The sequence below is a fragment of the Podarcis bocagei genome (assembly GCF_964188305.1).
Source record: "Podarcis bocagei genome assembly, chromosome: Z".
NCBI classification, from domain to species: Eukaryota; Metazoa; Chordata; class Lepidosauria; order Squamata; family Lacertidae; genus Podarcis; species Podarcis bocagei.
The window spans coordinates 18,575,590-18,593,863 of NC_138140.1; the positions used below are offsets into that span (position 1 = coordinate 18,575,590).

General features: G+C 43.4%; 1 protein-coding gene across 3 annotated transcripts; it reads left to right on the top strand.

Annotated features, from left to right (window-relative positions):
- The first annotated feature begins 694 nt into the window (after nt 1-694).
- On the top strand, nt 695-17,875 carry WDR5 (WD repeat domain 5). 3 transcript variants are annotated; one of them, XM_081178850.1, is made up of 15 exons: nt 695-929; nt 2,702-2,879; nt 7,108-7,265; nt 7,962-8,070; nt 8,858-8,931; nt 9,443-9,532; nt 10,598-10,687; nt 11,825-11,908; nt 12,477-12,532; nt 13,650-13,696; nt 13,797-13,872; nt 14,797-14,830; nt 15,487-15,561; nt 15,778-15,865; nt 16,787-17,875. In XM_081178850.1, exons 3-15 carry the CDS (start codon nt 7,185-7,187, stop codon nt 16,885-16,887), a joined length of 1,005 nt encoding a protein of 334 aa, XP_081034976.1. In that variant the 5' UTR covers nt 695-929; nt 2,702-2,879; nt 7,108-7,184; the 3' UTR covers nt 16,888-17,875. The 3 variants fall into 3 exon arrangements, with proteins under 3 accessions (XP_081034976.1, XP_081034977.1, XP_081034975.1); XM_081178849.1 differs by having other exon boundaries at nt 696-929; nt 2,702-2,875; XM_081178851.1 differs by lacking the exon at nt 2,702-2,879.
- Nucleotides 17,876-18,274: the final 399 nt, after the last annotated feature.

The window sequence follows — 18,274 nt, forward strand, 5'->3', positions numbered from 1 at the left end:
ACAGTGGCATGCACACCACTCTGGGCTACAGTCTACTACTAGATCACACACATGAACTATTATCTTGAGGTGCAGGAATGCATTTATTTATTCATTTATTCATTCACTCACTCACTCATTCATAGCATACAAATGGTTAGGTGTGGGTGTGAAATTTTAACTCTAACACTGATGCAAAATAATGAATACTTTATGCAATATATAAAGGTAAGGAAAACTTATTCTGCCTCGCTCAGTTATACAAGCCTCGCCGCTTCTAATTCAGCCCCTGCCCTGAGAAGGACCGACACGTGTCTTTTTTTTTCCTGCTTCCAACCCATTCGCACATTCAGGCGGCGAACAAAGACGTCGCTCCCCTTTAAGGCGTTTGGCGTCCGCGTTCCCATCCACGCCGCCTGCCTTTTTTGGTTCCTCTCGGCGCTCCGTAGCAGGCGCGATCAGGGCATCCTGCTCTCCTCGCCCTTCTAATCCCCGCCCCTTTTTAAGGTGGGCTTCGTCCGTTTTTGGAAAAAAAGAAGAAGATCATTGTCCCTTTGCGGACACTATACCTTTAAGGGTGGGGCCTCCCTCCCTGGACTGCAACTCCCTTCACGCCTTGGTCGCTGCGCGTAAGGGGCGGGTCGATGGGAATTGTAGTTTAATAACGTCATCGCGGCAAAGCCGGCCCGTGGTAGGTGCGTAGAGCGCATGCGCTTGGGATGCCGCCGCCGCCGCCGCTGCTACCGTCTCTTTCCCTCGAGCTGAAGCCAGCGCGGGTGCCGTGAGTGGTGCGTCGCTTTTTCCCAGCCGGGTCCGTTTAGTGCGCCTGCGCGAGGCCCTCCTCCTCAAGAGAGAGCTGCTGCCGCGGCTTCTGCTGCTGCTGCTTCTCCCGCCGAGCGCTGTGGTGAAGGCGGCGGCGGAGAAAGCGGCGCATCTAGCCGCGCCTTAAGGTGAGTTCGACTTGTGAGGAGAAAAGCGGCGGCGGCGGCACCTCCGCCTCGTTCGCGGAGAGAGGAACCGGATCGCTGAGGAGAGGAGGGGGCCGGGGAAGGGGGCTGGGGAAGCGGGGGGAGAGTCTGGGCCCGCACCCTCCGCCCATCCCTCGCTTCCTCGCGGGAAAAGCGCACGCGCGGGGGGGAGAGAGCTTCTCCTGCTGGACCCCAGTAGCGATTCCTTCGGGGTGGGGAGATGCACGCTGGCGCCCCTGCACGCTTCTCCCGCCGTCCTTCCTGCCGCTGCTCCTTATGGGCCACCACGGTTAGGCTTCCCGGTGGCCACGATGCTCGGGCTACTCTTCTAAGTAGTGCCACCGATGGCGAGGATGTCCCTCGCGAGAATGCTGGGTAGTGAGTGCCACCACACGCGTGGCGATGCTCCCGGTGAGGCTGCTGCTTGGCGCCTCCAGAAGTAATCACGCTCCCGGTGGTGGCACAGGTATGGCGATGAGGTCATGGATGCCGGCATGCTTTAAGAGGGGGCTGTTAAGTAGAGCCCCCAATAGTAATAGTGGGTTGCATCCCACGAGGATCTGCTCAGAGCAGACCCATTGCCGTGAATGGGCCTAAGTTAATCATATGCAGAGTGCGCAGTGGCTCCCCTGCCCTTTCCTTGCAGAGGAAGGGGATTCAGCAGCGTGGAGGGGGTTCCCTGGGTTGGGTTTGATGAAGTCCCGCAGGCACAGGTTGTGGAGGGAGGAGAGCTGAGGACTGGTAATGAATCCTTGAGGGACCCCAAAAGAAAGAAGGAAATTAGAGAATTCTAACCCCTCACCCAATTGAATATTGGACAATTAGGAAGAAAAGTTGGACCATGTGGAAACAGAATCATGGAGTCCTACTGGGTCCTTTCATGCTGAGGTCTATGTTGTCCTCCCCTCCCTTTATTTTCACAACAGTACTGTAAGGTAGGTTAGGCTGAGAGGAAATAATAGAATCATAAAATTGGATTCGGAGTTGGTAGGCCATACAACTTCTGTTTAAAAACCTCCAACAAACCTCCACCTTCCCAAGTAGTCTGTTCCATACCATAAAGCTTATTTTGTTTTTTAAATAATTTTTATTGTTTTTTTCTCATAACAAATATCCAATATCCTAACTAAACATTCATTTTCCAATTTCCCCCCTCCCTATTGACTTGTTCTCTGTAAATAAGATTGTAAATGTTTATTTAAATCCTGCCAACAGGTCCATATTTTTTGTTGTTCTTCAAATATTTTGTAAAAGGTTCCCATTCTTTTTAAAAATCACTGTTGTCCTTTTCATGCAGTTTGTTCGTTAACTTTGCTAACTCTGCATAATTCATCAACTTTTTTTGCCATTGTTCTTTTGATGGTACATGAAGCTTACTTTGGACTACATAGACATAGGATCACACTGCTGATGACTTATCTTCCTGGGATTTGTGAGCTGTGATTTCTGCATTGCAGGGAATTGGACTAGATGATCCTTGGTGTCCCTTCCAACTACAGTTCTATGATTCTATGTCCATTAATTCCAGTGGTCCTACTCTTGGATAGAACTACTGTTGAATAAAATCCAATTTTCATAATGAGGCTGCTAAGGAACTACTAGTACTGGTATACGTCATTTTATTGCACTTTGCAGAGCAGCAGCGTTGCTTGGGTTCCTGTTGATTTGAAAGGGGAATGTGCAGGAAAACTTCCTGCTCAGTTGTGTTTAGAGCTATTGTGTTTTATCACAATGATATCCCATCTTTTCTACAGGGAGCTCCAAATTGGTGTACGTGGTTCTTTCTGCCCACCTCCCTATTCTGTCTGCACATCAACCTTGTCACGTAGGTCTGGCTGAGAGGCAGTGACTGGTCCCCAAGTTCGCAGCCAGGGAGCTTCATAGCTGAGTGGTGAATTTGAAGCTCTGAGGTTGCCCCAGCCCTCTTGGTAGGTTTGATCATTATTCCTTTACCTCAGTTTTTTCAGCTCATCAAAATGGGGCAGAGATGGAGGCATCTGTAAGGCATTTAGTTTACTCTCGAGCCTGTACTTGGGTAATAGCAGCAAGGGTGCAAAAAGGGGGTGGGACTGAATGTGCTGGGGAGGGACGGCGGGTGGAACGAGGAATCCCCATTTACGTGTGTCTTGTAATGGAACCCCAGTGTACGTGATTCCTACAGGGAATCTGCAAGGGAGCCATGGACTCAAAAAGGTTGAGAATCACTGGACCTCAGTATAGTGAACATAATTTTTTTTTTAAAAAAAATGATTTTTATTAAGTTTCTTTTCTCTTAACAAATGTCCAATAACATTACTAAACATACATTTTCCAATTTCCCCCCTCCGTGTTCACTTTCCTCAACTACCATTTCTGATTTGTTACATCAAATGATACATTCTGCTGCTTGTATACTGTAATATGTTGTCATATTGTTAAACTTCTTATTCTCTGTAAATAAAGTTGTAAATGTTTATTTAAATCCAGCCAACGAGACGATTGAATTGTGCTGCTCAGAAACTGAAGGTCTGTTGAATCATGTCAGAATGAAGGAGGGAGGGAGCCTCCGTGGGCAGAGGCAATCTACCTGAGGGAAGGGGAGCGGTTGGTTGGTTGGTTGGTTGGTTGGTTTTATTCGCATTCTCATTGTGTATTTTGTGTTTTTGTGCTGTGAACTGCCCTGAGATCTGCCAGGTGAAGGACGGTATAGAAATGTAATAAACAGAAAAAGAATGTAGGCTGTGTGTGTGTGTGTGTGTGTGTGTGTGTGTGTGTGTGTGTGAGTGTGTGTGTGAGAGAGAGAGAGAGAGAGAGAGAGAGAGAGACTAAGACTAACCAACTAAAATACCAGATGAATAATAAGAATAATACATAAACGATGACATAGTGATTGATGGGGGTTATTATTGGGTTACTTTATTTTGATTTTATATATTCTGATCTTTTTTGCAAACCGCCCTGAGACCTCCAGGTATAGGGCGGTATATATTTTCTAATAATAATAATAATAATTTCTTGTTGTTTCTGCAAATATATTGTAAAAGGTTCCCATTCTTTTTCAAAGTCACTGTTGTCCTTTTCACGCAATTTGTCCGTTAACTTTGCTATTTCTGCATAGCTCGTCAACTTTTCTTGCCATTGTGCTTTTGATGGTACTTCTCCAGTCTTCCAGTTTTGAGCTATTAAGATTCTTGCCGCTGTTGTAGCATACATAAATAGGTTCCGTTTTTCTTTTGGCAATTCTTGTCCTAAAATACCTAACAGAAAAGCTTCTAGTTTTTTAACAAATATCTTAAACATTAAAAAAAATCATTATATATAATTTCCCAAGAGTGAGTATAACTTTTATATGCACTGAGAAAACAACAAATTTGTGTGACTTGCTTTATTGTGATGTTTGCTTTATTGTGGTAATCTTGGACAGAACATGCAATATTTCTGTGGTATGCCTATAGCTGTTTGTGTTACAGGCATCCCCACCAACTTAAGTGGGGATTACGTTCTGGGCCCCTGCGTGCATAAGCGAAAATCACATAAGGGGGGGGGGGAGTACCCTCTAAAAAGCCTCTAATTGCCTGCCCCCCCCCCCACTCTCCAGTTCTCTCTCCCACACACTCTCCACACAATACTCTCTTCAACTAGAGTTGAAGCTTTGGGGCTGTCTGGAAGCTGGAGGACACATGAAAAAGCGGCAGCGGCGGCTGCACTACTGTACCCCCTGCACTTCTTGTCTCTTTGGGGCTTCTTCTGCCCTCACTGAAGTCCTTTTTGAGCTCCTGAGAGGGTCTTGTTGCGAGTCACAAAAACTCTCCAGTTCTGTCCCACCATCTATTTGTTTATTTCCTGGCTCTGTGCATATACGCGGTCAAGTTGGTCATGTGTAAGGTGGGGTGTGTGTGTGCCTGTATTAGCGTAGCAGTAATGCTCTTAGTAATAATTTTGCTACTAATTGTTGTGATTATTGTTTGTGATAGTGATAATGCTCCTAGTAATAATGTTACTACCACCTATCCATTGAATTATTTAATGATGGTATTAAAGCAGTGCCAGCAGTAGTGCTAACGCTCTTTCTCCTCCTCCATACCATCCATCATTACCTGCACCCACAGTAGCAGTAAGAACTTAAGGAGATCCCTGTTGCCAGGCCCACCTAGTCTATCATCCCTCCTTTCCTAGTCGCTCCTCTTCCTGCCCACCTTCTGCAGGAGAGACTCCCTGCTTGAAACCTTAGAGAGCTGCTGCCAGTTAGTGCAGACAGTAGTGGGCTAGATGAACACAAGGGTTCATTTGACTTTGTTTAGGACAGCTTTCTGTTTTCCTGTGTCTTCTGAACCTCAACTTGTGGTGTGTTTCCTTCAAACAAGCCACGGCATTAACCAAGGTTTGTTCTTGGCTTACCACTTGTGGTTTGTTTGGCGGAAGCAAAAGCAAGAGTCCAGATCTGGGCAGCACAGCAAGGCCAACTCTAGCTTGTTTTGTCTTTGATACATGAGAATAAGGTTGAATTTCTTTTGAGAAGTGAGTGCTGGCACCCTTCTCATTCTGGATAAACCATAAGTTGTTTTAAAACTGTGGCTTAATGTGACATGACAGTCTCTGTGTGTGTAATATAATACATTGCCTGTACTACACCTGGAGGCAAGAGTCCTGCTATATTTGGTGAAAGCACACCTGTAGCAATGCTGCAGTGAGACGGTTCCCTCTGCAGTAACAGCTCAAATTTCCTAGAATATGAGTGCAGCATTTTATCAGACTTCTTTGGAGTCTCAGACATAGAAGATGGGATTTCTCCCTAGCTGCTTTGCGGGCTGACCTTTAAACTCCCAAACTCTTAATTTCATTTCATTTCTGAATCTTACTATTAGCATTTGTTGGTATTGCAAACCCAGAAGACTTGATTTCTTAAATCACCCAGACCTTGCATGTTTGAGGGTCTGACTTCCCAGTTTAACAACAACTTATACATGACAGTTTGTATTACTTTTTGCAGATTTGCACAGATGTGGAATGGGAGGCAAGCTTTACCAGCTTTCTGTTTTAAAAATTTCAAATGGAAAATATGTTTAATGGGGAAAACCAATGAAGTGTCTTAATTCAGTTAAGAGTTATAATATATGCAAAATAAGCTGAGTGACTCTCTGCCATAGCAACTGGGCAGTGCTGAATTAATTAACAGTTGTAGTGGGAAAGGAAACCATTGCTTCTGTTCAGATCCAAATGAATAGACGTGAACTTCTTGATGAATTATAGATCACGTCCGCACTGTTAAAGCATGTAGCTTTCCCCAGAGAAATCACGGGAACTGTCATTTACCCCTTCACAGAGCTGCAATTCCCAGCACCCTTGACATACTACAGTTCCCAGGATTCTTTGGGGGAAGCTATGGGTTTTAAATGTATAGAATAGATTTGACCTCAGTTGTTTCTCTCTGGACCCTGCCTTTGAAATTGCTTTGCTTAGGTCTGGTCACCTTAAGATCAGTGGCATCGTGTCTTTTCAGATTGAAATGTACTACTGTCTTTTAATACTGCCTTTTCTAATGTCAGATTTGTGCCAGTGACTCCCTTGTGCAGGGACTAGGTGTAGCATGCAGAAGGGTCCTGGTAGTAGATCGCTGCATATGCTGTGTTTGGGTCTGAATAGAGACAATGGTTTCTTTTTTGTCTTTGCTGCCACAGTCTACTGCAGCTACCCCTCTGGAAGTTATTTTTGGGAAAAGCAAGTGCCGAACAGGAGAGCAAGTGTTGAAGGACAAAGCCCTGGGGTAGGGCTGGTAACTAGCTTAAAAACCAACCCCTAATTTTTCTCCTGCCTCTCCAGTCAGCGCTTACACAAACACTAAAGAATTTATAACATCAGCTTTAGGAGACTGCCATCACAGTCCAAGAGATGGTCGCTACGAAGTGTGATAATGGCTTTAAGAAGCTTTAAAATTTGTCATTGGGCATGATTGAACCTCTATGTTCAAAGATGCTCCACCTTGGAATATCAGGTCTGGTGAGCAAATGGGAAGGCTGTTGCAGGATGAGGTAGGCTGTGGTCTGATCCAGCAGGACTCATGTGGGTTGAAGGTGTATAGGTGTAATGGGCTTCTAGTTTTAATTCGGGGTTTGTGTGTGTGATGTGTGCCTTGGCTGCCTTAAGTTTGGAAAACCATTATTTTCTCCCTGTTTTCTTGTAGGAGACACCCTCCTTTGAATTGGCTTGCACTTCCATCCCGTGAAGTGCCCAGATCCTGGCTTGCTAGTTTTCATAGCCATGGCAACGGAAGAGAAGAAGCCAGATTCAGAATCAACCAAAACACAATCAACACCCTCCTCTTCAACCAATCAGAGCAAGGTGTGTGTCAGGGCTTCTGGGCTGTAATTCTGTCTGCAAGTTCAAATAGTCTGAGGATGGTAAACTCTTGTGTGTGGACCTGATTTTATGGGGCATGTTTGTTGGATACTGTTCAGTTAAGAGCCCAAACCCAGCTCCGACTCTTCTGTCACTAGAGGCAGATCTAGATTCATTCATAAGGATCTAACTGCCATACTGTTTACTGTTGCCTGCTTATAGATTTCCTCCCTTTGGAAAGTATCTAAAGGGATTGTAAGGGAAAGTTCTGATCCAGCTCTTTCCAAGCATCTAACACAGGCTTCCTCAAACTTGGCCCTCCAGATGTTTTTGGCCTACAACTCCCATGATCCCTAACTAGCAGGACCAGTGGTCAGGGATGATGGTAATTGTGGTCTCAAAACATCTGGAGGGCTGAGTTTGAGGTAGCCTGATCTAACACAACACAGAAGGGTTGTTAGAGGTCAAACTAAACTTGATCATTTTGATTAGGTCCGGCCCCCATTCATCTTGGGCTCCCTTATCTTTGAGTATTTCTGACTGTTTCCTGAATACCTGTTGGGTTTGGATCCTGCCTGCCTGGGACAGGTGCCGTGGCAGGCCACCTGACAGACCACAGCATGCTAAGTCAGGCTCAGAGAGTCATGCAAATTTTGTAGGGCTGTTCTTGAAGCATCTCTTGTGGTTTTCTTTTCTCAGCCTGCCCCTGTAAAACCAAACTATGCCCTGAAGTTCACGCTGGCAGGACACACAAAAGCTGTCTCATCAGTGAAATTCAGTCCCAATGGGGAGTGGCTGGCCAGTTCTTGTAAGTATCCATTCTGACATGGTCAAGCGGGATCCTTTCCTGACTCCTATTCACATTTATTTCTAGGGCTGTTTCCCAGTTCAAGAAATCTAGTGTTCATTGTGTTAGCACATGCATCAAGCAAGAGCCAAACCCTCTTTGTTTTTTTAGATTATTCATTCTTGGGGCAAAGATTAGGCATTCTCTCCTGTCCAAGAAGGTGGGAAGCTGTCTTATACATGGTCAGCCAAGGATACCATCAATACTGAGTGGCAGCAGATTTCCAGGATTTCAAGTCGGGGGTTATTTTCCAACTCTACCTCAGTTTGCCAAGTATTGAACCTGGAACCTTCTGCAAGCGGAGCAGATGCTCTTCCAGAGTGAATGTCCCTTTTTAGATGGTTCTTACCATCGCTAATTTCGCACTTGGGACTTCCTGTACACTATGAAAACTAAGGGAGGGAGGTTTTTTTTTGTTTTTTTGCTAGAGGGAGCATTTAGAAATATCCTATTTACAGTCTGCATTTGAAACTGAATTATATGCCTTGTGAAAGTCAAGTACATTTGCACAGTTTCCTACTCAGATGTGAGAGGCGTGAAAATTCTTCTGCTTATATCATATGTTGGAGGGCTGTATTTATGTATTCACTTAAACAAATGCATCTTTATAACCCCCATCTTCTCTAAAAAGAGGGCAAAAAAGAGTATAATCAGAGTTCAAAAATACCTGCATGCCTCCCCACCCCCGCGTTGCAGGGTCAAGGTGCCTAAAATAATTTTTGTTGGTGGATTCTCTTCTTTTTTTTAGCGGCTGATAAGCTTATAAAAATCTGGGGTGCCTATGATGGCAAATTTGAGAAAACCATATCTGGCCACAAGCTGGTGAGTACCTCCCAATTAATAAGGGGACTGGTTGAAGTGTTTGTTGCAGAGTTAACTGGACAAGTGCCTCAAGATGTAACAGCGGCTTCTGCCTATGCAAATAAGGAATCGGTGGCTGGGGATTTTTAACCATCTTCTTGCCTGGAGGGATTTAGCCTATGGGGGCATGGGGAATAGGTTACAACAGTTGCTCACTTCAGGAGTAGATCGTTAACCATTTCTGTTGCTTGGGTTGTTTGGTTTTTCTGCCTGCTAGAACATGAGAAAAGTTCATTGCAAAATAGTACATGAGAGCGAAGGAGTTATTTGGCTAACCCTTTTTTTGGTTTCTGTTATGCTCTGCTGCTTGGAGGGAGGGTTGTTTTTTTTTTTTTGCTAGAGGGAGCATTTAGAAATATTATCCTATTTACAGTCTGCATTTGTAACCACCTCATTCTTTGTAAATTGTACATAGTTTATCAGTTAAAAACAGGCGAATGACTTTTTGTAAAAAACTAAACATCTGTTGCAGGGAATCTCTGATGTTGCTTGGTCATCCGATTCAAACCTTCTTGTATCTGCTTCAGATGACAAAACTCTCAAAATCTGGGACGTGAGCTCGGTAAGAAGCTTGTAATTGCATCCCCTACTTGTTTTGCTTACCACCCAGCCATCTTGGCGAGCCTTAACTGGATTCTAATATCTATAATGGTCTCCTGATCCAGCTAAACTCACTTCTGACTTTTCATGGCACTGAATCACAAACTCAGCTTTATCAGGACTTCTAGGTTTTTCTGTCCATTGAACTGAGTCTGCTCTTGGTTGTTAAAAGGTTAGATTAAAAGTTCAAAATAAATTTACCTCAATTTGTATCCTGTTCATTTTACAAAATGTTGCCAGCAGTCTGTGCATAACGAATACATAAAAAACTATCTGTGTGGTTAAAATAAACCTTTAAGGGATCCGTCCTGATAATTCAGACAATGTCAGAGACCCATTTTAGGCAGTAATATAATCCTTTTTGTGTGTGGATTATTATTATTAACAGTCCAAACTATAAACAAATACCTTCACCCCTTAATGTGGACCCAGCCACCAGATATATAGTCTTTAAATATCTTAAACTGCTATGGAAAATTTAACAAACATTTTCCTTCTCGTGGGTATTTATGTTCCTGACAACAAAAAGAAGTTTGTGTTGGCTAAACTTTGAGAGCTGTAGTGTACATATTTTCATTGAAATGTGCATGGATAGCAAAGCATTTTTTTAAGGCCAAGATTTGTGAGTTTGTCTTAGCGGTTGTTTTGCAGGCTGAATAGTTTTTAAATGCAGTTCCCTTTTTGGTTAACTTTTTGAAGGGGAGATATAGGAATTCCCTTCCTGCATTGCTAGCTCATTGTTGACCTGTTAAACCTGTTAGTGGTTCATTCCACTAATGGTGCTGTGGTCACTTAACATTGGGGGATGGGGAGAAGGGAACCAGGACATCCTGCAGATGTAGCTTTGTCTCCAGGTGAGCTGACACTGGTTCTCTCCCACCCAATAGCTGAGCGTTTTGAACTTGAGTCCCAGTCCGGTGTGTGTTATCTCTAGTGTCTGCACCATATGGTGCTACATTCCTCACTGTGCAGCCAGTCCTAAGAATATGGAGCTCTGGCCCATATACTGTTTTTATTATCTTTTTAGGGGAAATGCTTGAAAACCCTGAAGGGGCACAGCAACTATGTCTTCTGCTGCAATTTCAACCCACAGTCCAACCTCATTGTCTCAGGATCGGTGAGCATTTGCTTTTGCTGAAAAGAGGCAGTGGGTCGCTCTTGCTATCTCTTTCATAAGACAGAAAATGGTGGGCCAAGCTCTGACTCAAATCTCTAGCTGTGTTGCAGCAGGCATTAACTGTTTCATTTCAGGGCATCATGGTGCTGGTAGGACACAGTTTCCTCTTGCCATGGCAGATATTCAACTAATGTGGGAAGGGGGTGGAGAAGAGAAATATTGGCCAAGCATATGCTGTTGTTGATTTCATCAGTGAACACACCATTGTGATATTTGAGTCACAAAGGTAGAGTCCACAGGCCTATAAATCACACAGGCTTATGCAGAGGCATTTCCTTACCTTAGGTTTACACAGGTGCAGAACAGGTGCAAGGAGAACAGGGTGCCTGCTCCTTACCAGGCTAGCTGAAAGCTGAGCTTTTCCTGCACAAGCATTATTGGCACATTCTTAAAACAGTCTGAGGAAGCGGGTGATCCCAACAACTTCCTCTCACACTCTTTTACAGAATTTACATCTCTTCACGTGTTAGCTATCTGTTAAAGCATATACTGTAATTTCCACTAATTTCCAAATGCATAAAGATGACAAGCCATTTGGATCTGGGCTTCCTGCTGAAAGGCAGGAGTAAGCCCTGTCTATCTCTGCTTTTTGTGAGTTGGGTGTCCCTGCAGTGCACTCTATAGAGCAGCTGCTATATTGGACAGGTAGCTTGTGATGCTCCAGGACAGTTGGAAAGGCCCCCCGGGACAGTTGGAAAGTCCCAGGGTGAACCTTGACTATCTGTCTCTGCTGTAGTTCAAACTCAGATGTTCTGTGCAATGGCTGTGTAACAGGACAGCAAGGAGAAGGAACAAAAATTGGTAATAAAACTGTTTTTGCAATAGAGGTAGTGTTGTTTGTAAAATCTCAACTGTGCAATAAACTTTGCCCTGATTTCACACAGAGGTGCTTGAACAGTGACTTCTTGCTTTGGAAAGAGGAGGGATGATGGAACCTGATTCTAGGTTTCTTGTGAAGATATTAACCACAGAGAAATCTTGTCCCTGATTTTGTCAATGGAGTTCCTTTACAAGTAGTTGAAATTTTAAGAGACAACACTGAAATCTTCTGAGTTTATTCCTTTGTTTTGTCTCCAGTTTGATGAGAGTGTGAGGATATGGGACGTCAAAACCGGGAAGTGCCTAAAAACCTTGCCAGCCCATTCTGACCCGGTTTCAGCGGTAGGTCCTCTTGGGATGAGTTGAGATGAGCTGGGCTGTCCCTTATGCTCCCCCACCCCCGCCCCATCCCATGACAAAGTTGCCTGTCATCTGTCAGTAACATTTCAAGCTTCTCGAGTGAACTCCTGGTCTTCCAGGCTGAGCAAGTGGAGTAAAATACTGCTGCTGCTGCTGCTGCCGCCACCACCTTGTTTGGCTAATGGTTCAGCAGTGTCAGCTGGGGAGGAAAGCTTGCCCTGCTAGATGTGAAATCCTACATCTGATGCTTACTCCAACCATAGGAATACAACACTCCATGCCACAGCAGTCTTTGGCTCCAGGTGGATGTATTGCACCTTAAATTCTGCAGTAAACGTTCAGCAAACTGGCAGAGTCTCTTAAAGAGCAGCACTGTATTTCAATTGGGTCTTGGTATGGGGGACATTCTGGCACCAACCTTAGGGAATTTTCTTCCTGAAAAACGTGCCTTGTACCACAGATGCAATATTGCCTCTTGCTAAGCCACCAAAATAATGTTTATTTATGTGTGGCAGTATAAATTCAATTAATAATAAATTCTTGCCTCCAGGTGCATTTTAACCGTGATGGCTCCCTGATAGTGTCCAGCAGCTATGATGGCCTCTGGTAAGTGGGAGAAGGAGAGAAGGCTGGGTTTAGATCCTGAGTCTGTGAGGTGGGGGCATTCAGCCACCCGAGGAATGATGGGTAGAGAATGGGTCCCTCTGTCCACAATTTTGACTTTATTTCCAGTCCCTCCCTCCAACCCCCCAAGAGGCAGCTCTTTTGTTCTCCTGCCGCTAAACTGGCTCAGACTGGCTGTATCTTAAATATTGATAATTTTAAGCCTCAACGTTGGAAGAATAGGCTAAGAGGTGTGTGTGCACATGTGCTGTGTTTGTGGGAGATCTGTGATACTTGCTTTAATTATTTAATCTGATGATTATGCAGGTTCTGACCTATAAAAAAAAGAAAAAGGAGCTGTCACCCAGTGCATAGGGGAACACACAGCTTTCATGCAAAAGGTCCCTGCAGCATCTATAATCATCATTTATTTATATGTCATCTTTACATAGTTATACCATGCTCAGGTCAGCTTACGTAATTACAAAAAAAATCAACGATATTCAGTCATAAACAATACATGAAAACTTTTCAATAAGTATAGAAGGATTTTTTTTTTAACAGAAAACCCAAATAATTAATAAAAGGTATAACAATAAAGATAGAAAAGCCTAATTCCATTAACAGCAAAGCTTATTCACACACACACACACACACACTGATTAAACCTTGACACCCTCAACAGAGATGCCTTCATGTCCCACCCCACGAGTCTCTAAGCCAGGCATCCCCAACCTTCGGCCCTCCAGATGTTTTGAACTACAATTCCCACCACCCCTGACCACTAGTCCTGTTAGCTAGGGATCATGGGAGTTGTAGGCCAAAACATCTGGAGGGCCGTAGGTTGGGGATGCCTGCTCTAGGCATCCTGAACAGTAGGTCCTGCAGGACTCACATTTAAGATGATCTCTGGCCCCTTCAGCAGCAACAGCGCTTGCACGACTCGTTTGGAGCCCTCTCAGGCCAGGTGGGAATAGCTCAGCATAGCAGGGAGCAGGTCACCAGCAAATACTCTGATCCTCTGCTTTTGCCAAATGTGTGTGTTGTCCCCCTCGGCTCTCTCCCCCAGTCATAGTTTTTTGTTGCCTTACTAATGGTGACTTTCATCTTCACCTTGCAGCCGAATCTGGGATACAGCATCAGGACAGTGTTTGAAAACACTGATTGGTAAGTTTTTTGTGTGCGTGCTCCAAAGGCCCCTGCTAACTTATCCCGCAATAATAGCCTTTCATATGAAAATGATGGTTTCTCTTTCCCTTCGCTGCAGATGATGACAATCCCCCTGTGTCTTTTGTGAAGTTCTCTCCCAATGGCAAATATATTCTAGCGGCAACGTTGGACAAGTAAGAGTCAAGTGGTGTTGTGCTGCTTTATCAGAGCAAATAACTAATTATTGTGGCAGGGTTGCTCAGCTTTATCAAAGAAACAAAACTTCCAAATACAGGGGCATTACACCTCCTGATTTACTAGATCACAGCCATGCATATTTAAACATTAGCTAAACTAGCACAACAGCTTGGAGAAAGAAGTATGCAGTCATAACCATCCGGACTTCATTCTTGTTGACAGTTTTGAATATGTTTCTGCATATATATTGCGCTCTCATTCTTCTGGCCAATTTGAAACCTAAGATAAAAGGCCACTCTTTTCAGTTCCAGGGATCCATTCTAGAAGATGAGAAGTAGCTGTGGGAACAGAGTGATTGTGAGGGCAAGTTGCTGAAAGGGTGAACTGTGAGAGTTCAGAAACATATTAAACTCTAGTGAGGAGGGAGTTGAACAGATATCTGAGTGGAGGAGGTGCAATGAGCTCACAGAAAATTGGCCACGGCAATACAATGAATGGCAATGGGAGAGAGAAGTCACTCTAAAGTTTAGATGAGAAGAAAATCTCTTCTGTAGGTAAAGACATAAAATATGATAGACATTTGGTGAAGAGGCTTAAAACTAGCAGATACAGTGGTACCTCAGGTTACAGACGCTTCAGGTTACAGACTCCGCTAATCCAGAAATAGTACCTTGGGTTAAGAACTTTGCTTCAGGATAAGAACAGAAATTGCGGCGGGAGGCCCCATTAGCTAAAGTGGTACCTCAGATTAAGAACAGTTTCATCTTAGAACGGACCTCCAGAACGAATTAAGTTCTTAACCTGAGGTACCACTGCAGTTGCTTTAGATAGGCATGAGGATGTATGAAACATCTGAACACCCTAGAAGCCTAGATATTATTTTAAAGTATTGTGCTTCATTTCCCTGTCTTTTTCTCCAGCACTCTTAAGCTTTGGGACTACAGCAAAGGAAAGGTGAGTCTTGATATTTTCCTTAACAGTTTACTTACCAGGGGAAGTCTTTTTAATAAATGTTTCGGTTGGCTGGTTGGTTCCCCGCACCTTTTTCTTACAGTCCAAATCTCTGTGTGTGTTAACTCAGAAATAACTCGCTGGGTTCAGTAGGGCTACTCCCTAGTAAACGTTTTAAGACTCCAGCCATAGGTTATTATTGTAATTTTTCAGTTCTATACCGCTTTATATTTTCAAGAAAAAAATCTCAAAGTGATTTACAGCACATTAAAATAACAATCCACAGTAAAACATTACTGAAGAAAGTAAAACAAGTAAAAATGTGATATTAAAAATGTCTCACTGGAGTGAATTGTGCATTGATTCACATGCTGGGGGGGCAGGGAAAGATGACTGTAATTGGTAAAATGTCCGACTGAATTGTTAAATATATTAACGTTGACAATATACACAATTCATTTTTTACTTTGCTATCTTGAAAAACAAAAACAAAAAAGGCCAAAGGTGACTATAATGGCACCTGCAACCTACGTTGCTGGATCCAGCATCTAAGCTCTTCTTATGTTCTGTTGTAAAGCTCGATGAAGGAAATGTGCTTGAGGGCTTCCTTTTCTGCCTCTGACTTCTGTGGTGTATTCTGTGGTCTTTTTATATTCCAGTGCCTAAAGACCTACACAGGCCACAAGAACGAGAAGTACTGCATCTTTGCCAACTTCTCTGTTACTGGTGGAAAGGTGAGAATTTCTTTTCCTGGGCTGCTGTGGAAAGGGTTTTGAGCCTAAATCTGCAAAGTCAACTCATGGTTTTGCTTTGAAACAGGGATGCTCAGTCCTTCTAAACTGTTCTCTAGAGTTCATTAATAATAAATCCTGCATGCATCATTTTAGTTGGGCTGGGGTGAGGTTGCTCCTTCTTCCCATTTTAATACATTTGTTTTCTCCCTCATTTAGTGGATCGTTTCTGGTTCAGAGGACAACCTGGTTTACATTTGGAACCTCCAAACGAAAGAGATTGTACAGAAGCTGCAAGGGCATACAGGTGGGAGGTCCCAGAATATTTTAAGTAGTTTACCCCCAAGTGGTGTGAACTCACAACTATTTTGGACTACTTACTTAGCTAGGAAAGGAAGACCTGACTAAATAGGATTCCCCCCCAGCAAGCATCCCTCTCCAGTGTCTCATGTCTTGTAGAGGGGTTGCTCTAGAATTGTGTTGAAGATGGTTCACTGAGGACTAGTGAACTTGCTTCTGAATGCTTTGGCACAGAAATTCTGTCATGGGTGTGTCCTTGACTTTAAAGGAGTAATTGTATTTGATTAATCAAGAAGATTTCTTATGCTTCATAATCAGTTTGCAGTAGAATACAGTGGACCCTCCGGATACGAACTTAATTCGTTCTGGGGGTCCGTTCACACCCTGAAAATTACGCACAGAGTGCTTCTGTGCATGGCGAAACCCAGAAGTATACACTTCCGGGTTTGCTGTGGCCGTAACCCAAAGATTCTGTATCCAGAGGGATACTTAAGTAGAGGTACAACTGTATACAATTAAAAAAATTATCACAACTATAAAATGCACAAAAACCTTTCTAAGTGGAACAGAACAGTGTAAATTCATCCTACTGAATGAAATTCCTTAACTATTAGAATATAAGGTTGGCAAGCAATTAGGGCAGGTCCATTATAGCTTAGTGGTTAGAACATCTGCTTTGCATGCAAACAGTCCCAGGTTCAATCCCCAATCTCCTGGTAGGGATGGGAGAGATTCCTACATGAAACCTTGGAAAGCCACTGCCAGTAAGTGCAGAGAGTACTGAGCTAGCAGCAAACTTTTGTGGGTTTATTTTGCAGGTTAACTTCAACAATTGTCCACTCACCCAAGCAGATTGAGGTTTCGTTTTGTTTTTTTACTAAATCACTGGATGACCATGCCTTTTGTTGCTTTCTGTCTCTCCCAACAGATGTTGTGATCTCTACAGCTTGCCATCCAACGGAGAACATCATTGCCTCAGCAGCTCTAGAAAACGACAAAACAATTAAACTTTGGAAGAGTGACTGTTAAAATGCTTTCAGCATCACTTCAGAGACTGCTGGGGGGTGTCTGGAAAACATGGGGGTATTTTGTGTTTGTGTTTTTTGAAGACCCATTTGCCAGGAAACAAAGCAACCTTTGAGAAGATGATTTCTTCTAGTCTTTGCCCAAAGAACTTCTCTCTTTGGCTTGTCTCCAAACTGGGCAAATATAGTTTTTTTTGTGGGGGGAAAATAATAAAAAGGTTCTGTTTTCTTTGATGAATTGGCGGCTTTTCCTACTGGGAAGCCATTAACTATTCTCTCCTTGGAGAATAAGGTGGCATCCTCATTCCTTGGAGGGAACTCTTGTCTCCTAACAGCAACCACCGCCAAGTCATAAACTTAGAAAGAATCTGGATATGTTAACATTCTTAAAGAAAAAGAAAAAAAGATCCAGGCAGGTAGGCCCTAGTACATAAAACTTTAAATAGAAGAGCCATGGTGGCTCATTACTAAAGGCAATTTTTTTAACGTGACCAAACAAGTGTTCTTTTGCCTTGCGCCTCTTCTCATTTCCCACCCATCCAAGTTTCCAGAACCTGTGATTAAATCACCCTTTCTTTGTCCTTCTGTGTAATGCACCCTGTTCATCATGCTCTCTGATAGATGCTACTTGACAGTAAAAGTCTGTTCACGCTTTTCACCCCACCCCCACCCCAAATTATCTGTTCAACCTCTGTCTTCCAAAGTCCTTGCTTGTGGCTTTTTGTTTGTTTTTACTTAAAAAATATTCTGGCAAATTTCACAAACTCTGTACAGTTATTTCAGTGTAAAAAACAAAACAAAAATACTTTTTTAATCTTGGAAACCTCATTGTATGAGCTTGTATTTGCTAATGGTATGGCTTTATTCTATCCCCCCCTTCCACATTGGTATATTCCTTTTCTACCCTTTCTTCCCTCCTCTGCGCTTATCAATATTTTACACATCAAACCTGGTTACCATATGCACAATAAAAAGGTGGGATTTTTTGTGAATTGGTCGTCATTCAAGTGGACTGGTGTACAGTGTCTCTGGATGTGGCCCCTGCCAATTCCTTGTGTGGACCACAATTCCTTGTTGTCACAGCTGATTGCCTCATGACCTGCTTCCAAAGACAAAAACCAGCGTGCAGTGGAAGGAACTGAAGACAAAATTATTATACATTCAGATTCATTACATGCTCTTCCCCATCTCTTCCCAAGACAGGTTACAATTTAAAAAATCAGTGTTAAATTCAGCCATAGGAGTAAGGTGGGTCCTGAAAATATCAAAGGCTCAGGGTAATGAAGGCATTGAAGGAAACTCACTTAGCTATTGCTGAAGAGAGATTGAAAATAGTCTTTCCTACATAAGAGAAGCCTGCAGGACCAGGTCAGTAGCTGTCCATTTAGTCC

Coding starts and splice junctions, on each gene's coding strand:
- WDR5 (XM_081178850.1), top strand. CDS start 7,185: ATGGCAACGGAAGAGAAGAAGCCAGATTCAGAATCAACCAAAACACAA. Junction 13,873..14,796: donor CTAGCGGCAACGTTGGACAA/GTAAGAGTCAAG, acceptor CTTTTTCTCCAG/CACTCTTAAGCTTTGGGACT. Junction 14,831..15,486: donor GGGACTACAGCAAAGGAAAG/GTGAGTCTTGAT, acceptor TTTATATTCCAG/TGCCTAAAGACCTACACAGG.